At 47.0% G+C, this 17,767-nt stretch overlaps 1 protein-coding gene across 2 annotated transcripts in view; it reads left to right on the plus strand.

Annotated features, from left to right (window-relative positions):
• The window catches only part of Bub1b (BUB1B, mitotic checkpoint serine/threonine kinase), a 43,391-nt gene extending 38,872 nt beyond the window's left edge, over positions 1-4,519 (plus strand). Inside the window, exons 21-23 of one of the 2 annotated variants that reach the window (XM_006498622.3) lie at positions 1,328-1,502; positions 2,560-2,666; positions 4,015-4,518. In XM_006498622.3, coding sequence (XP_006498685.1) covers positions 1,328-1,502; positions 2,560-2,666; positions 4,015-4,246 — 514 coding nt within the window. In that variant the 3' untranslated portion in view covers positions 4,247-4,518. Of the gene's footprint in view, positions 1-1,327; positions 1,503-2,559; positions 2,667-4,014 lie in introns of both variants that reach the window. The other variant, NM_009773.3, reaches the window with a different exon arrangement.
• Positions 4,520-17,767: the final 13,248 nt, after the last annotated feature.

The following is a 17,767-nucleotide window of genomic DNA, read 5'->3' on the forward strand; positions in this document are numbered from 1 at the left end:
ACATACAGGTGCTATGTGTGTGAACATATAGGTGATGGGGGGCTTGCCTTGCATGTGTAAAGCCCTGGGCTCCAATTGAACACCAGAAAAAATGTAAAAGGGCATTATCTTTTATTTAACAAAATTGGCAGGAAATAGTATATAGAGTTATAAGTACTAAATTCCAGAGAGCCTTTTACTTTTAATTATTTATATATATTTAATATGTGTTTGTCTGCATGTATGCACCGCATGCACGTTTGATGCCATTAGAGGTTAGGAGAAGGCATGGGATGCCCTGGCCCTGGAGTTACAGATGGTTGTAAACCACCATGTGGATTATAGAAATTGAACTCTGGTCCTCTGCAAGAACAGTGAGGGCTCTTAGCCACTGGGCCATCTCCAGCCTCCAGGAAAGCGACCTTTGAAGCCAGTTAGTTTATTGTGTACATAACTTGTGAGGAAAATGAGATTGTGAGGTAGGAGCACCGCTCAGTGGGAAAGTGATTGCTAGCCTGGGCTTGATCCCTGGAGAGGGAGAGGAGGAGAAGAGGTGTTGCCCATGGCAACACTAGCAGCTAAGCCGAGAGCTAGGGAAGGCCATGCTTCCTTATTAATTTGTGAAACACTCTCAAGCTTTAAAAAAAAATGTTTTAAGTGGCCATAGCTTATAAAAGCAAAATTAGGTTGGATCTATGCAAAGGAAAAATGGGAGCGTCTGTAAATTGTAAAATCCTTGTGCTAAAGTCGTTTGTGACAGGAAGAGTGTTTCCTCCTAAGGCACATTGATTCTAGAGATTCATGCAAATAACTAATATATGAAATATACTTACTTGATAGTAAGTTTGTGTTTTGAAGTATTTTATGAAGTGAAAGATAAGGTTACAAAAAAGTAAGGTAAAAATATGGTGTTGGCTGAGTTGAAACAGGACATGTAATAGCAGTTCCCTGGAAGTAGCAGAGCTAGATTGTTGCCTGCACTGCAGAGGTAGGCAGGTCCTGTGCTCCTTGGAAAGCCCACCTGTTACAGTAAAGGGGAAGGACTGTGGCACCTGAGTGGGGAGAACTCACTTGTAATGCCCGACCTTACTGCGGAGTGTAAGAGCTTCAGAGTGTTCTGAGGCGGCCATGCACTGTGTTTTAGGTTAGATAGAGTTTATTCAAACCTGTGACCAAAGAAATCTTAACCCTTGCCATTTCTCTCTGTGTGCACTTTCATAGCTCACCACTGGAGGGCACTGTTGGCAAGGCTAAGATACACCTGCAGCCCTTTCAAAAAGGAAAAAAAAGCTGGGCTCTGCTGCTGCTCTCACAGCCTGTCTCTGTTATCTCTCTTGAATCTCCTCAGAATCCACGACCCCTATGACTATGTAAATAAGGACGATCACGCTGTGAGGATCATGGACTTCTCCTACAGTGTTGACCTGAGGGTGCAGCTGGATGCGTTTGCCTATAGTGGCTTTCGGACTGCACAGATCCTGGAAGGACAAAAGATCCTGGCTAACTGTTCTTCTCCCTACCATGTAAGTGGAAGACAAGCCTGGACAAATACGGAGAGCATTCTTTTTTCTTTTTTTGGTCTTTCGAGACAGGGTTTCTCTGTGTAGCCCTGGCTGTCCTGGAACTCATTCTGTAGACCAGGCTGGCCTCAAACTCAGAAATCTGCCTGCCTTTGCCTCCCAAGTGCTGGGATTAAAGGCGTGCGCCACCACGCCCGGCTCATGGAAAGCATTCTTAACCTCTTGGTTGTCTAGATAAGTCATGAGAGCTGGTATTTACTGCCACCCGCTCACCTAGATGTCCCTGCTGTCAAATACTGTATCACCATGTGACTTACAGTTAACCGTCCTTCCTGTCACAGTGCCCAAGGATATAAATATAGACATGTAAATACAGAACTGAGTGGCTTTAGTGCTCCAGCCATTTCTGTACCCTGCCATCCGTGTCACCCGTCAGTCATTCTCTTTGCCCCTCACTGTACAGTAAGGACAGCAGCCTGTGTTCCTTGGACATGAGACTTGGGAGGATTAAAGGCTATGCTGTCTGTGAGGACACCAGGATGGGTGTGCAGTGTCTCACATGACTGTGTCGTGTGCAAACATATCTGCTGACTGGATACATGGTGTATACCTGAAGCGGTTATGTGGGCCACAGTAGATCACAGCTGGAGTCTGCAAATGCACTAGGTGTCCTGATGCCTGGTAATCCAGGTAATCCACAAAGACAGTCTGTTGTTGTTGGCTCTTAAAAATAACCCATTAAATTGGACAGTGGTGGTGCACGCCTTTAATCCCAGCACTCGGGAGGCAGAGGCAGGCGGATTTCTGGGTTCATTGCCAGCCTGGTCTACAGAGTGAGTTCCAGGACACCCAGGGCTACACAGAGAAATCTTGTCTCAAAAAGGCCAAGTCATAATAGTAATCCTTAAATGATCTGGTCACTTCTTCTCCCTGTCCTGTACAGATAAGGACATCTACTAAGGTCTAGAGCTGTCAGTGCTTTCAGCCCTGTGTAAATCAGTTGCTAATGGAAGCAGAGGCCACTTTACACTTTAGCTCATGAAGCGTTTTGTGATTTCAGGTAGATCTGTTGGGTATAGCAGACCTAGCGCACTTACTCCTGTTCAAGGAGCACCTCCATGTCTTCTGGGATGGACTCCTCTGGAAACTTAGCCAGAGCACCTCTGAGTGAGTACTGGGTCCTCCAGGGTTCCTCCATATCCCAATAGTTTGCCCTCTCTCTTCAGCGGACTCTGCTGTGGTAGGCAACCTGAGTTTTTTAAACCAAGTGCTGTCTCTGCGTTCACTTCAGTGTCTGCAGAGCACCTAGGACAGGGAAAGGAATGGCCAGCTGAAAATAAGACATAGACCTGCTCAGACTTTAGGGCATTTCTTAGCTTAGAAATAGAAACACTTTAGAGGAATAAGTTTTCTAACCAATTGGTGTTAGTCTTTTTAACAGCTGTGTTTATCAAAAGTCGGTTGTCTTTTGAAGAGTTAAGTTTCCACATGGTATACTGAGTTTAGATTATTATCTATTAAATGATAAGGTAGAACCAAACCACCGAGCAGTCTCCTGGTGCAGAAATAAGTGATCTCTCAGGTCTGCTTGGGAATTTGTCAGACACCTTACATAGCGCCAATGGCTTCCCAGCATAGGCTCACCAAGTAGTGACGCACTGCATGCCAGTTCTAAAGTTGGTTTTCATTTTAGATCAGTGTTGAAGACTGAATGTCCCTTCCCTGCTTTCATCTCCAGAACACTAAGTTGTATTTTCCTCATTTGATTCGGAAATTTGTCTCCTGCATGTATTTTTAAGATAGGTTTGATCCTGACTTGCCAGCTCAGGCCTTTAACCCCAGCCCATGGAAGGCAGAGGCTCGAGGCCAGCCAGAGCTACACAGTGAGACATTGTCTCAGACAGCAACAGAAATAGATAAGTTAATGAGATTGCTGAAGGGTACTTTGAGATGTGCAGGGCTAAGAGGCATCTTGGTCTAGCTGTGGACCTGCTGGTGTGGTTAATGGACACAAGCAAAAATAGATGGCTGGGCCCGCCTTTGTCAACCCCCTGCTCTACAGCAGTGCGAGTTTTCAGATAAGAGAAGGAGAGTAAGAGCAAGGCACCTTAACCAAGGTTGGACGTCAGAGAACTGAGGATGGCGGAGCCTGAGGTGAGGGGATGTTGTCATGACCTGCAGTGAGAAAACTGGCAGGGAACGAAGTTTCTTTTTCTTTGACTGTGTGTGGATAAGTGCTAGCGGGTGTCACTGCACCGGAGTGGCCAGGATCCATGGGCTCAGGCGAGAGTGGATTTCCTTCTTCCATGTGTGTTCAGGGCCACCACAGCAGACTGATTTTTGTAGTTCTTCCCTGTGCCTTCAAGAGTGTTTGAATGATCTCCAATCTTAGAGTTCTTGGTATTACCATATATCACTTTGGCATGTTAGTGTCCTGCTGAGTTAAACCCAGAAAGAATTCTAATTTTCACATGCCCAATCTTGATAGAAATGATTTTTTTTTAAATTTTCTTAGGCTAAAAGACAGTGAATTGTGGAATAAATTCTTTGTGCGGATTCTGAATGCCAGTGACAAGTCCACAGTGTCTGTTCTGGGGGAGCTGGCAGCAGAAATGGGTGGGGCTTTTGATGCCACATTCCATAGCCACCTGAACAGAGCCCTGTGGAAGCTGGGGAAGACAATCAGCCCGGAAGCTTTGCTCACTCAGCAAGACAAGCAGCCAGGCGGCTCCCAGAGCCCTGCCTAAGCCATGGGTATGGTGAAGAACTGGTCTGGGGCTGCTGTGATTTGTTTAGAGCACACTTAGACACATCAGCAGTCCTTCACTAGGGGTCACTCTCAGTAGCACAGCTTTCAGCCAGGTGGCTGTGCCCTGGCAGCCTCATCTGGTTTATTCAAAAGGTTTCTGTGCAGACAGCTGCTTTTTAGCCCTCTGGCTTCTGCCTTCTCTCTTTTGTAATTTTATAACATGTACTCTCCTTTCACTGTGTATTTTATAATAAAATAGTTTTTGTTACATTTCTGTTGCTGGCAATTCATCTACACTTGCAAACTAAGGTGATAAATGGCTTCATTTTGGAGAGGACTTACTCTACGGTGGTAGAAACTTATGTATCCCAGACTTAGAGCAGCTGCCTTTGGGTTATAAGAAGGCAGCTGGCCGGCCATTTCTTCCGTCTCTCTCTGTCCTTCTAGAGGGTGTCCAGAAAGAAGCAGGTAAAATGACACACACACACACACACACACACACACCAGCTTTCCTTAAGTTCAAAGGTACCGGCCTTTGGGGACAGAGTACTCAGCAACCTGTCATGCAGGACACAGGGCTGCTGAGGGGACAGAGACCATTTTCCTTAGGTGTCAGGAAAGCAGGGGTCAGAACAGAAAGGACTGAAGTGGGGACTAATATGGAAAACAGTAAGTCTGATGGAACACTGTGCACCCAAAGGGGCGCACTGGCTGGGTGTGTGGGGGGCTGTGGGGGTGTGTGTGTCATTAAGGCTTTTGTTTCTTCAGTAGGATAATAAGCATTTATTTATTTATTTCACACTAAAATGTCAGTCACCTGATGTCCACTCGTGCTGGTGCCTGAGTCTCCTCTACTTGTCACCATTGTTGCTCTAAGCTTGTTAGAGAGCAGATTCCCTAACTAATCTCTCAACTGAAACACTTGGGCAAATTCGACAGGGTAAGCCAGAAAAAATGTATCTGAAAGACAAAGAAAGTAAATATTTTCCTTCAACCAAAATACAGTTCTGCAAACATCTTCAGTTTGCTTCTTATACTGAAGATAATAAATGATGAAACTGCCTTTCTGTAATCAAGTCCTTCTTAGTCCCCAGTGCCCTGTATTGCCCAGGAAATTGAGAGCCTTTAACTTAAGTAAGCTTCTACCTAGTGAATACTTCAGCAGTCTAGGCAGCCAAGTTGCTGTATGGGCAAATCTTGTTTCTGAAAGTACAAGCAGGAGTGGGAGGAGCCAGGACACCCTGCAGCTCTGTTCACACCCCACACCTCACCCCATACACCCCCCACTCTCTGACCTCCGCCAACTTCAGCCTTTGAGGACAGGAAAGGATGTCACTGCCAACAGTGCCTGTCATCAACAATGTCTGCCATCGCTTCAGTTTTCTTTACAAAAGCATAAAACCACAAAATAGAACCCTTTCCGTTTCCCTTTCATTTTTGTTTATTTTTAAGCTAAGATCACTGCAGGGCATAGGCTGCCATCAAACCCCAGGTACTCTGGTCACATTCCCCAGAGGGCTGGAATTTCAGGGGCCCACCCACCAGACTCCCTCATATTTGATGCCCATTGTCTTAGGAAAAGGAAGCCTTTGTTTTGTGTAGAGGCTACAGGTGGCTTTGATCTGGTCTCATGAAAGCAAGAAGAACAGAATGCTGGGCCTGGGAGAAGGAAAGACAGATGCACAACTGGGAAGAACAGGACTTCTTTCTCCCCGTTTGGAGGAAGACTGTGGAATAAGCTCTCCCCATTCACAAAGCACTTTGTGCCCTAACTTGCTTGGGGCCCTGTTAGAGGCATCCTCCTCACAAGTCAGAGTGTTCTAACTGATGCCAGACCCGAGTCTGGAAGTGAACTCCTTCCTTCCTGCTGGAGGAAGTTGTGGCCTATTGCTCGAGCTGTGATCTCAGGCAGGTAGGAAAGTCTTTCAGGGTTAGCACAGGCCTTCAGAATAACTTGTTGATGTCTTAAGGTGAAAGTCTAAGGCAAGGCCAGTGAAGGTGCACTCTTCATTGGAACTGAAAACAAAATTCTTGCTCTACCAAAAGTTACTCTATTCTGACTTCAACAGCTCCCTACGGAGCAGGTGCAGCATGCTTTTAACATGACTGACTTTGACTATAATGAGGTCGGAGGCATGGAAGCTGAGTATTTACCAAGGTACAGATGTGTCTGGGTAAGAGCGCTTACCACTAAGCCTGATGACCAGAGTCCTACCCTCTGCATGGTAGAAGAGAGAACAGACTCCACAAGTCATCCTCTGACTCCATACATGTGTGTGTCACACGAGCCCATACCTACACACACATACCAATACACACATACCAACACACACATACCAACACACACATACCAATACACACACACCCACAATAAATAAAACCTTTTACAGATCAGCGAGAAAGGACGAACCACATAGCATCCAGGGCTGAAACTGAGACCTAAAGCTTGAACTCTGTCCCCAGTGCCCCGTTCAGTGCCTTAGCGTGAGTTAAAGGCTGATCCAGTGTTTGCCAGCACGCAGGTCAACACCTTTTCAGCCCCTCTAATGCCTTCTAACCCCCTCTGGTGCCTTGTGCAGAGAATATACTTTATATCCATATGCTATGATCTAACCTCTTGTACTCCTTGTTCCCCAAATCAATTTGGGTAAGTCAATTTAAGAAAAGATAAAAAAAGATAATGACTCAAGTAGCTCAGGCTTGATCTCAGTATGTAGCCCAGGGTGGCCTTGAACTCCTGCCTCCCTCTCCCAAATGGTGGAGTTACTGGCCTGTTCTACTACAACCAGCCTGAGATGGCTTTAGTGTTCTGCTTGGTTCCTTGCTTTTCCACTCCAGGACTGGCGGGATGTGGAGCCGAGGAGTTGCTGATCTTCTGCAGGTGTTTGCATCACCTGCCGTCGTTATCATCTCAGGTTCTAGTCACTTGCTTCTCCCCCACCCTCCAGCCATCTCAGAACTCATCTCACATGGCCCCAAGTCCCAACGAATTTGTCGTAGTCTACAGAACACTAGCTGCCCAGTTCCCTGATGTCTCTGCTTCCTTACTCAAGGTCAACCCACGTCCCTCTGGCCACTCTTGTCTGCCTGGAATTCTTTTCCAGTTCAGTGGATGACATGTGATCCCATGTGTGCTTGTATATACAAACCCTTTTTCTGTTTTCTCACTACTACTTAAACTAAGGGCAGGAATTTGTGTTCTTAACTCTAATACCCCAGTTAAATGCTTGCCTTTATAAGAGTTGCCTTGGTTATAGTGTCTCTTCACAGCAATAAAACCCTAACTCAGACAGTATTTTTCCTGCTTTTATGTTTGTATACAGCATGCATGCCTGGTGGCTGGAAGTCACATGAGGGTGTCCAATCCCCTGGAACTGGAGTTACGCATAGTTGTGAGCCACCACGTGGGTGGGTGCTGGAAACTGAACTCAGGTTCTCTGTGAGAGCAGTGAGTGCTCTTAACCACTGAGCCGGCCCTCAGATCTTCATTTTAAAATCATTAAAGAGAATGCATCTAAATGTCTATTTGTAGTATGCTGAAAATTCAATGGTGTCTTAATGTTTTGTGATCTGTTAGAAGTTTTCAAAATCACTATTTCTGTTACTGTTACATTTCCTTATGTCTGTGAACAAGGACTGAGTGACATACAGCCCTTTTTTTTTTTTTTTCAAAATATTTAAGTGGCCCTTGAAATGACTCAGTGGGTAGAGGTGCTTAGCGCCAAGCCTGACAACCTGAGTTTGATCTCTGGGACCCATGTGATAAAGTAGTGGGACCTATGTGATAGAACTCCCAACTGTTCTCAGACCTCCACACATGGGCTATGGCATGCACGTGTGTGTGTGTGTGCGTGTGCGTGTGCGTGTGTGTGTGTGTGATGGCTCAGCAGGCAAAAGCCCTTGTCACCAAGCCTGATGACTGCTAGAGTTAGATTCTTGGGCCCCACACAGTGGAAGGACAGAACCACTTCTTACAAGTTGTCCTTGTGCATGCACACATATACAAATAAATAAAATGTAACTTAGAAATACTGCTCTGGAATAAAAGCTTGAGTTTTCATACGCTGGTTCCGTATGGTTATGTGGTGGATGTCAAATGACCATCTGTAAACACGCTGTTTCCTCCATCAAAGCACCTGCTTCTGCTGTTGCTCCTGGGAGGCTCCTGTGGCCGTCTTGAAGCCGAGCAGTAATCTGTCCATGAGTTCACATCATCCTCTCCCTGTGACACTGAGGTTGCCCAGACTGCTAGTTTTCCCTTGTAAGCAAGGGACCATGTATCTACTGTCACTCTGTGCCCAGTAATGTGTATTGTGGGAAGCCACATGTGCCGTTGCAGGGTGGCGCTGGTTACAGCTGGCCGCCACGCATACATAGGCAGTAAAGTTTGCCAAGATGAGGTTTTGAGAATTAATCAGATGAGAGACAAGTTAACCAATCAGATGAGAGACAAGTTAACCAATCAGATGTAGGCATGCAAATGAGGTGGTAAGCATAATCCATGCATAACCAATCCGGGTGTGAGACATGCCTCTCCTAGGCCTATATAAGCAGCACCAGTTCTGGGCTTGGGGTCTTTTCACCTCTGCAATCAAGCTCTCCCAATAAACGTGTGCGGAAGGATCCTGTTGCAGCATCGTTCTTGCTGGCGAGTCAGGGCGCGCATGCAAGACTATATAATTCTCAAAAATGAAAATCCAGGAAGGATCCAGCTACAAATTCAGGGACAAATTATAGTGGTTGCAGGTTAATGTCTGTCCTTAGTGTTAGATCTCACTTTCAGTACACCATTTTATTAGGCTAATGTAGCACGCTAAATGATTGTTAAGTTCACGTTATGATAGGCTTCACTGTCTAGGTTGTTATGCCAGGCGCAGTGGGGCACAGCTGTCATGCAGGAGCTGCACTGGGCAGAGAGCTTGCCGGTGGCCTGGGCTAGATCCTAGAGACGATCTCTTTTTTAAAAAGTTGTTTCTAAAGGGTATTCTCTGTGACGTGGACATTGTATTTCCATGTACACTTAATTTAGGTCCATGCTCAGCTGGAAGAGTTGGATGCCTCTGTCTGTCTGCTCCAGTTTCAGAGCCGTTTTAACTTGCCAGCCTGGTCATGTGGGCCTTTTCCTCTAATTGCTGCTCTTCCAAGATTTGCAAAGTGAGGGTTGCACTTCATAAAACAACTACTGGACTAGGGATATGGCTCGCTTGGCAGAGTGCTTGCCCTGGCATCCTCCACATCCTGGGTTTGATTCCCAGCACTGCATCCTGCAGTGGAAACTTAAGGGTTCTTAGGAAAGTCAGTTTTATGGTGTCTTGCTGGGGCAAACATGTGAATGAATATTTCACTGAAGCAGACACAGGAGAGAAAATTTTCTGCTAAAGCAAACATGTGAAAGGACCCATGATGGAGGATTCTTTGCTAAGGACTCGAACATTGGTCCACCTTCCACTGAGTAGTTGAGCTGGACTCCTCAGACTCCAGCTGATTGGATGCACCTGCAGAGGCAGGGCACGTGGAGGACACATGATGTCTGGAGGGTATAAATAGGACTCGGACCGAGTGACAGAGAGCTTGGCCTGCTGACACAGCTAGTTTGTGCTACTCTTGTGGGTCTTGAGTCTTTGCTGATTTTCGTTTCCCTGAGAGAAACACAGCTGAGGAACTTCTCCTGGTGTCCCTCTGGGTCCCTCCTGCTGACTGGAGCTGAGGCTGAGGCCTGGCTGTCCCTGCTAGGTCCTGTCACCGTTGCTGCTAACCACTTTTCTGAACTGGACTGCTTGTGTATCCGTGAAATGTTTGAGTGGATCGAGCTGCCGCTGCCTTCTAGCCTGTGAACTGATGACTTCAGACAACACAGACGGGAGTTGCTTCAAAGAACCTTTCTAAACAGGTTCACTTCTAAACAGGATGGGTTCCCATATCCTTTCTTTTCAACTACCTCTGGTGGGTAGTGGGCTAAAGGGAGGTTAAAGTGTTTAAGAACCATCATTAAAAAATAGGATGTGAAAACTTAAAGTTGCAGCATACATCAGCCGCACTGGTACTCCTGTAACCCCAACCCTGGGGAGGTGGAGGAGGAGCTTCGGAAGCTGATTATCTTCAGCTATACAGTGGGCTTGTAGCCTACCTGGACAGAAAGTTGTAGAATAAATCCATAGAGCCATGCTTGGTGGCATACACCTCTTACCCAATACTCTAGCAATAGAAGCAGGTGGGTGTCTGTGAGTTTCAGGCCAGCCAGGGTACATAGTGAGATTCCCCCCCCCCACCATCTATAAATAAAGTAAAACCACCAAAAATCTGTAAACAAGAGATGAATATGGATTTATTAGCTTTTCTATTTTAAAATTGAAAAAAAATGTAGTGCTACACTAAAGTACTAGTAAAGGCAGAAAAAGAAGCACACATGAAGTTTCACTGAGGTTGGCTGGGGATAATAGCTAAGGGTGAGTAACTGTGACGAAGCTGCATTAAGCACAGGGGTCAGACACATAAGCTGGACATAGGACACAAGGTGACTTCCGCTGACTTCTTCCAGATCTAGGGCATCACTACATAGTAAGAAAGCCATTGCTCAGGATTCAGATCGGCATGCCCTCCGCCCCAGTGCGTGGAGCACTGGCCAAGGCTCTTTCACGGGCTGCATAACTTATTGCATTTTCCTTATGTTAGCTTTGCATTCCCGGTTCAGGTGAGCTCTGTGGGGGTGGGAGTGGGTCCTCCTAACAGTCAGTTAGGATTTACATCGCGTGAGTCAACTTTACGGGTCTGTACCTGCCTAGAAGCTCTCAGGGTGTGATCCCAGCCAGACAAGACAAAGTGTGGAGGTCAGAAAGCTGACTTTTTGGTTTGCTTGTTTATTTTGTTTTTAAGATGGCCTCACTGTATAGCACCAATGGCCTAGAACTCATTGTGAAGATCAAGCTGGCCTGAGACTTATGGTGGTCCCCCTGTCTCTGCCAGGCCTAGAAATGCTTCCTTTGAAGCCAGAATAATTGGACCTGACTTTTAGCTGTGACTTTAACTTCCCTGAGCCACTGCCATCCTCTAAATGACACTACCCCGAGACCCTGCTTCACATGTTGAAAGCTGATGGTCTCTGCATAAGCATGTGTGTCGGTTTAGTTCTAACGTTTACTGAGGTAACGTCTGTAAAAACCTCTCCAGACCGAGATCCCGGCTGACTGATTGGAGCCTTGCTATCACGCATGTGCAGAGCAGTGCTCTTCTGTGCTTTCCTGCAACCTTTATATCACGATAAACCACAGTGCTAGCAGGATTCTATTTGTTATTATTTCTCTCTCTGTGTGTGTGTGTGTGTGTGTGTGTGTGTGTGTGTGTGTGTGTGTGTGTGTGTGTGTCCATTCGTGACCATGTCTGAGTCTGGTCTTTCTTTAGACACTCCATGTAGCCCTAGCTCTCCTGGATCTTAATATGTAAAGCAGGCTGACCTCCATTCCCAGAGATCCTACTGCCTCTGCCACCTGAGTGCTAGGATTAAAGGTGTGCACCACCGCATACCCTCATCCACCCTTTTACAGCACGCTATTCACAAGCCATCACGTGAGACGCTGAGGATGGAGCCCAGGGTGCTGCATGTTCCCCAGTCACATAACACACTTTTCAAAAGCAATTATAACCCGGTGGTCCTATATTCCTAGGAACAGGATTTTTAGTTACAGATAGAAGACTAAAGCAACTGTTATGAATCCTACTGTGCCCCAGCTTCAAATAATTTGGGTTCTTTCCTTGGCAGAGTAACACAGTTTAAAGGGAGATATACTATATACAATATTTATTACCATGTCCCAGAGAGTGGGTGGATTGTTACAAGATGGGTAACAAAGAAAGGACAGTGACTGTGGAAAGGGAAAGATCACACCAGATCCTAAGAGCCGCTCTGAGGCCAGCGGCTGGCTGTCTTGCTTAGGAGGAGTTTGTGAGGCTGGCTTGATACCTCCACTCCGTATCCAGGCAGCGGAAGTGATACGGACAGTTCCTGGTGTTTTGATTGGCACCAAGTGCTACAACTCCTCCTCCTACTTCAGCGAGGTATGTTTAAAGGCATTTTGGGAGCAAGAGACATAGCTCAGTGTCCGAGTGTTTGTCTAGCATTTGCAGGACCCTAGGATCCATCACTAGCATAATGAAGATAAATGATTAATTTTTAATGAAAATTGGGACCGGGGTGTGGCTCCGTGGTACAGCACTTGCTTTGCACACATGAGTCAGACTGTAGTGAGAATTCTGGAGTTTGGTTTCTCTTAAAAACACAGAAACATTATAAGAACATGCTTTTGTTTTAATCCCATGTGTGGGATAAGGGGCTGCTTTGGACTGTCCATACCAGCTGACCCTGATTTGCCTCATGCTCTAGCAGAAGTGTGGTTTTGCCAGCTGCTATGAACAGACACCATGACCAAGGCAACTCTTATAAAAGAAAACATTTAATTGGGGCTGGCTTACAAGTTCAGAGGTTCAATCTAGTATTATAGCAGGAAACATGGCAGGCTACAGGCAGGCATGGTGCTGGTAAAGGAGCTGAAAGTTCTACATCTCCATCTGAAGGAAGCCAAGAGGAAAATGTCCACCACAGGCAGCCAGAAGGAGGCTGCCTTCCACACTGGGTGAAGCCTGAGCATAAAAGACCTCAAAGCCTTCACAGTGACACAAAAGACCTCAAAGCCTTCACAGTGGCACACCTCCACCAACGAGGCCACACATACTCCAATAAAGCCATACCTCTTAATAGTGACACTCCCTACCTACGCCTAAGCATTGAAACACTTGAACCTATGGAGGTCAAACCTATTCAAACCACTACACCATCAAAGCTGATAGGATTAGAACTGGGCAGGAGACGTCTCCTGGAAACCTTGGCCATGACCTGAAAAGCACTGACTTCTTTGAAAAATGTCTGTTTATAATTTCCCACACAGTTAATGAGAGAGCACAGTTAATGACTTAACAACAGAAGGGGGAAGTGTAGTGAGAATTCTGGGATTTCGATTTCTTTTAAAAACACATCAATATTCTAAAAATGTGCTTTCATTTTAATCGCAGGTACAGGGATGCTGGGCTGCTTTGGACCGTCTGCAGCTCTGACTATGATTTGCCTCATGCTCTAGCACAAGCGTGGTTTTGCCAGCTGCAGGTATTTCCTGCAATTGTGTAGCATTTTGGAATTCTGGAAACTTTTCAGAGGGTTTTAAAAGGCAGAGGGTCAGTGATTATTGTTCATTCAGAGGGTGTCTTAGGGTTTTACTGCTGTGAACAGACACCATGACCAATGCACCTCTTATAAGGACATTTAATTGGGGCTGGCTTACAGGTTCAGTGGCTTAGTCCATTATTATTAAGGCAGGAACATGGCAATGTCCAGGCAGGCATGGTGCAGGAGGAGCTGAGAGTTCTACATCTTGTTCTGAAGGCAAACAGAAGAGTGACTTCCAGGCAGCTGGGCGGGGGTGGGGGGGGTGGGGGGGTGGGGGGGTGGGGGGGTGGGTCTCAAAGCCCACATCCACAGTGACACACCTACTCCAACAAGGCCACACTTCCTCATAGTGCCACTCACCCGGCCAAGCATAGACAAGCATCACAGAGGGATTGTTCTTGTTTGTTAGTAGGTGCTCAAAAAAGAAACAAAAGGAAGGAAATTAAAATTCAGGGCTCTCTCTCTCTCTCTCTCTCTCTCTCTCTCTCTCTCTCTCTCTCTCTCTCTCTCTCCACCCCCTCTAAGGGATAAAGACCTCTAAGGGATAAAGGGTGGGGAAAAGACCCACAAAGTAGCAAAGACTAGATACATCAGGCACTGATTTCAATCTCAGCAGCACAAAAGCAAAATACAACAGCTTGGGGAGTTGTTCCTCCAGTTCTTAGGTGGCAAGGGGGTCATCAGGGCAGCCGCCTCCTGGGTCAGTGGGATTCCTGAAGGTTAGAACAAACATTCATGCCAACAACAGGATAAGGAGAACTAGGTGAGCTTTGTGTCACATCTTCCAGGAAATAAGTGCTCTGGAATTTAAGCACTCAATGACCAGCACCAGCCATAGAGCAAGCTCCCAGCTGTCAGGACAAAGCCCCCATGAGAATCATCTCAGGAACACCTGCTCTTGGCTGCCAGGGCTTGAACCGTGGCAAACTGGGGCCACAAAAATACAGAAACACCCTGGACACAGATAGGGATAGTTCAGCCTGAGCCGTGGCAGTAAAAGGACAAAGCTTCCCATGGATAGCAGAACACGCATAAATGGTCCAGAGAAAGCTCCAGAGACTCTGGATGGGAACAGATGTTAAGAAAGAGCCAGGGGAAACTGAGGCAGAGCTCTGCACTCAAAACAGTCTCCAAACTGCCTTTGGCAGAGGAGCTGTGCAGTTGTACATGACCTGAGCATAGTCAAGGTTCCTAAAATGAGGAACACCACAGACCCTGTGGCTGGTCTAGGTATTAGCATTTCGGTATAGGGCTGTGCGAATGTCCTTGAAGCCAACCTGAATGGAGCGTGCATTAGTCAGCATCCTCTACAGGGACAGAACCAAGGGATTGAAGAAATGTATTAAGTGACTTTTAAAATAGTGACAAAAGCAGAATCACACCTGAGGTGCTGAGAACTTGGTAGTTCCTCGGTGATTGAAGCTGAGTGCCTCCAGCACAGGAACTGTCTCATAGCAGCTGTCTCACCAAGGGCAGAGGGACAACCGACCGTTACTGGGTCTGTAGGATGGGTGCCTCTGTGAGCCTGGGAGGATCCTGGAGAGCTGCTGGTTCCTGGTCCACCACGGAAGCTTGGAAACCTGTTCTACTATCAGTGGAGGAATCCACACTCAGGAAAATCAAGCTGGTGAAGAGAGGGAGGCCAAGCGGGCAAAATGAGACGAACATCCCTCTGAAATGCCTTTCTGCACAGGCTGCTACCCAACGATGCCACCCAGTCTGGGTGTGCCTTTCCATAGCAACCGAGGAGGCAACCAGGACAGTTCCTAGGGTGAGGCTCCGCACTTTGGTGATTGTAACTTGTGGCACGTTGACATTAAAACCATAAAAGAGGGCATAGGTGGTCTGTGGCCATGGCTTGGCTCCACAGTGTCCCTCCCAGACCTAAGACCAAGCTCCTAGCTCTGTGGCTTGGGCCTGCTGGGTGAGCAGACCTGCGCTGATCCACCTCGTCCCCGCTCTCGGGCACCAGGAATGTCTGCTTCATGGCTCTGGCTGGCTTACTTCTTTCTTTCACACAGCCAGCTCGTGTGTCGGTTTCTGTTACTGGCAGCAGGCTGTTGCCCTGTGGGAAAGCATGGGGCTGGCAACCTCAATACCCCATCCCTTCAGCCCCAAGGGATAGGTCTCCATGGTTAGTTAGCTAGGCAGAGTGGCTCTTTTGGGGGCCATATTGCTCCTCAGCACTGGAGACAGCCTGTGGCCAAGTGACCTGGGCTGTCAGTGTACTCATGGCTCTGGTCATTCTATCTGTACTTTTCTGAGGCCCTGGGGATAGAACCAGGCCCTTCTATGTCCTAGATACACCCTGTGCCCACTTCACAGTACTCAGTGTACTGACGCGGAAACTTAAGGGCTCTTTGGAGAGTCCGTTGTGTTAGATGGACTGTTTCATTGAAATGGACAAAGGTGAAAGACTACGGCAAACTTGTGAAGGAGTGTCTCGCTGAAGCAGACACAGGAGAGAGGATGTTCTGCTAAAGCAAACCCGTGAAGGATTCTTTACTAACTACCCACATGTATTGGTCTGCCTTACATGCGTAGTTGAGCAGAATTTGTCAGGACTCCTCAGACTCAGGCCGACTGGATGCACATGCTGAGGCAAGACCTGTGCTGAGACAAGGCTCATGGAGGACACGTGATGTTTGGATGGTATAAATAGGACTCAGTGGAATGAGAGACAGAGCTTGGCTTGCTGGTACAGCTGGCTGTGCGACGCTTGTGGGTCTTGAGTCTTTGCTGATTTCAGTTCCCTGCGAGAGGCACAGCTGAGAATTTCTCCTGGTGTCCCTCTAGGTCTCTCCTGCCAACTTGAGCTGAGGCTGAGGCCTGGCCGTCTCTGCTAGGTAGTGCCATTGCTGCTGATTGCTAGCTTATGTTTGTTATCCTGACTCTGCCGAACTGGACTACTAGTGCATCCGTGAAGTGTTTGCAAGTGGATTGAGCTGCCGCTGCTGACCCGTGAACTCAACTGCCCATTTCTGACAACACCAATGGGAGCTGCACCAAAGAACCTTTCTAAATAGGTTCACTTCCTCTCCCGCCCCACCCGCCCCTCCCCAAACACACCCTGGTATCCTTTCTCTCCCTCTACCTCTGGTGGGAGGTCGGCCAACAGGGAGGTTAAAGCATTTAAGAACCATTATTAAAAATAAAGTTGGAGGGCTTGAGAGATGGCTCAGTGGTTAAGAGCACTGACTGCTCTGCCAGAGGCCCAAAGTTCAATTCCCAGCAACTACATGGTAGCTCACAAGCACCTGTAATGGGATCTGATGCCTCCTTCTGGTGAGTCTGAAGAGAGTTGCAGTATACTCATATAAATAAAAAGTAAATAAATCTTTAAAAAAATAAGGTTTGAAATAAAATTACAGTGTACCTAACCTTCGACAGTAATGAAGGCAGATCAAGAAAGTGTTCTGAAATTTAAAAGCCGGGAGGAATATCAAAAGAAACAAATACAAGATAGTTAGAAAGATGGGTTTGCTCCTCTATCTGTTTGGATCCAGAGCGGGCAGCACTAGCAGCTTCTCCTCTTCTCTGCGAGGGGAAATGCTTGCTGTTAAGAAGCAGGTCTGCTGACCTCACATGAAGGTCTCGCCCTGCTTGGACCTGGGCTTTAGGGAAGTTTTCAGTTTTATGTGGTATTATATTCCTTTCTGGGTCATCAGTTGCTTCATAGGAAAAAGTTGGGGGAAAGAGGAGGGGCATGCAATAGGAAGTTCCAGGAGCTTGGCTCAGGAGCTGGAAAAGTCACCCTGCTGCGGACAGCTGTGTGTTAGAGCAGGCCAGTCTGCCACTGCTGTCCCCCAGGGCCTCTGCTTCCTACCTCCAGGGCAGAGTGAGCAGGGCTTTGCTTGGGCTCACAGCAAGCCATAGATTCATCTGCCTGCTGGGCATCCAGCACTAGAGCAAAGCATGGCTGGAGCTGCTCCATTGTTGAATCCAAGCCTGGAGGGAGCGAGGGAGGGAGGAGCAAGTGAGATGCCTCACATGCGCTCACACGGGGACACACACACAGGCACACACATGCCACTGCCACCTAGTTCACCGCTTGTTGAAAGCAGTTCATGGCCCCTCCTCCAGGGCAGCAAATGATATATTGGAATGTGGGGAAGAAAAGATTAGCCAATATATATTCATTAAGCTCTACCTGGGCCCTTCGTTTATGATGGGATTTAAAGAAATGGAAGGCCTGCTTACTCCCTGGAAGGAGTATATAACTTAAAACTAACAGGATATGACAATGGAATGGCCAAGGAAGTACAGGGGAGAAAGAAATCAGTCAGAAAGAGTCAGCTTGGGACA

Source organism: Mus musculus, chromosome 2 (genome assembly GCF_000001635.26).
Source record: "Mus musculus strain C57BL/6J chromosome 2, GRCm38.p6 C57BL/6J".
Lineage (NCBI taxonomy): Eukaryota > Metazoa > Chordata > Mammalia > Rodentia > Muridae > Mus > Mus musculus.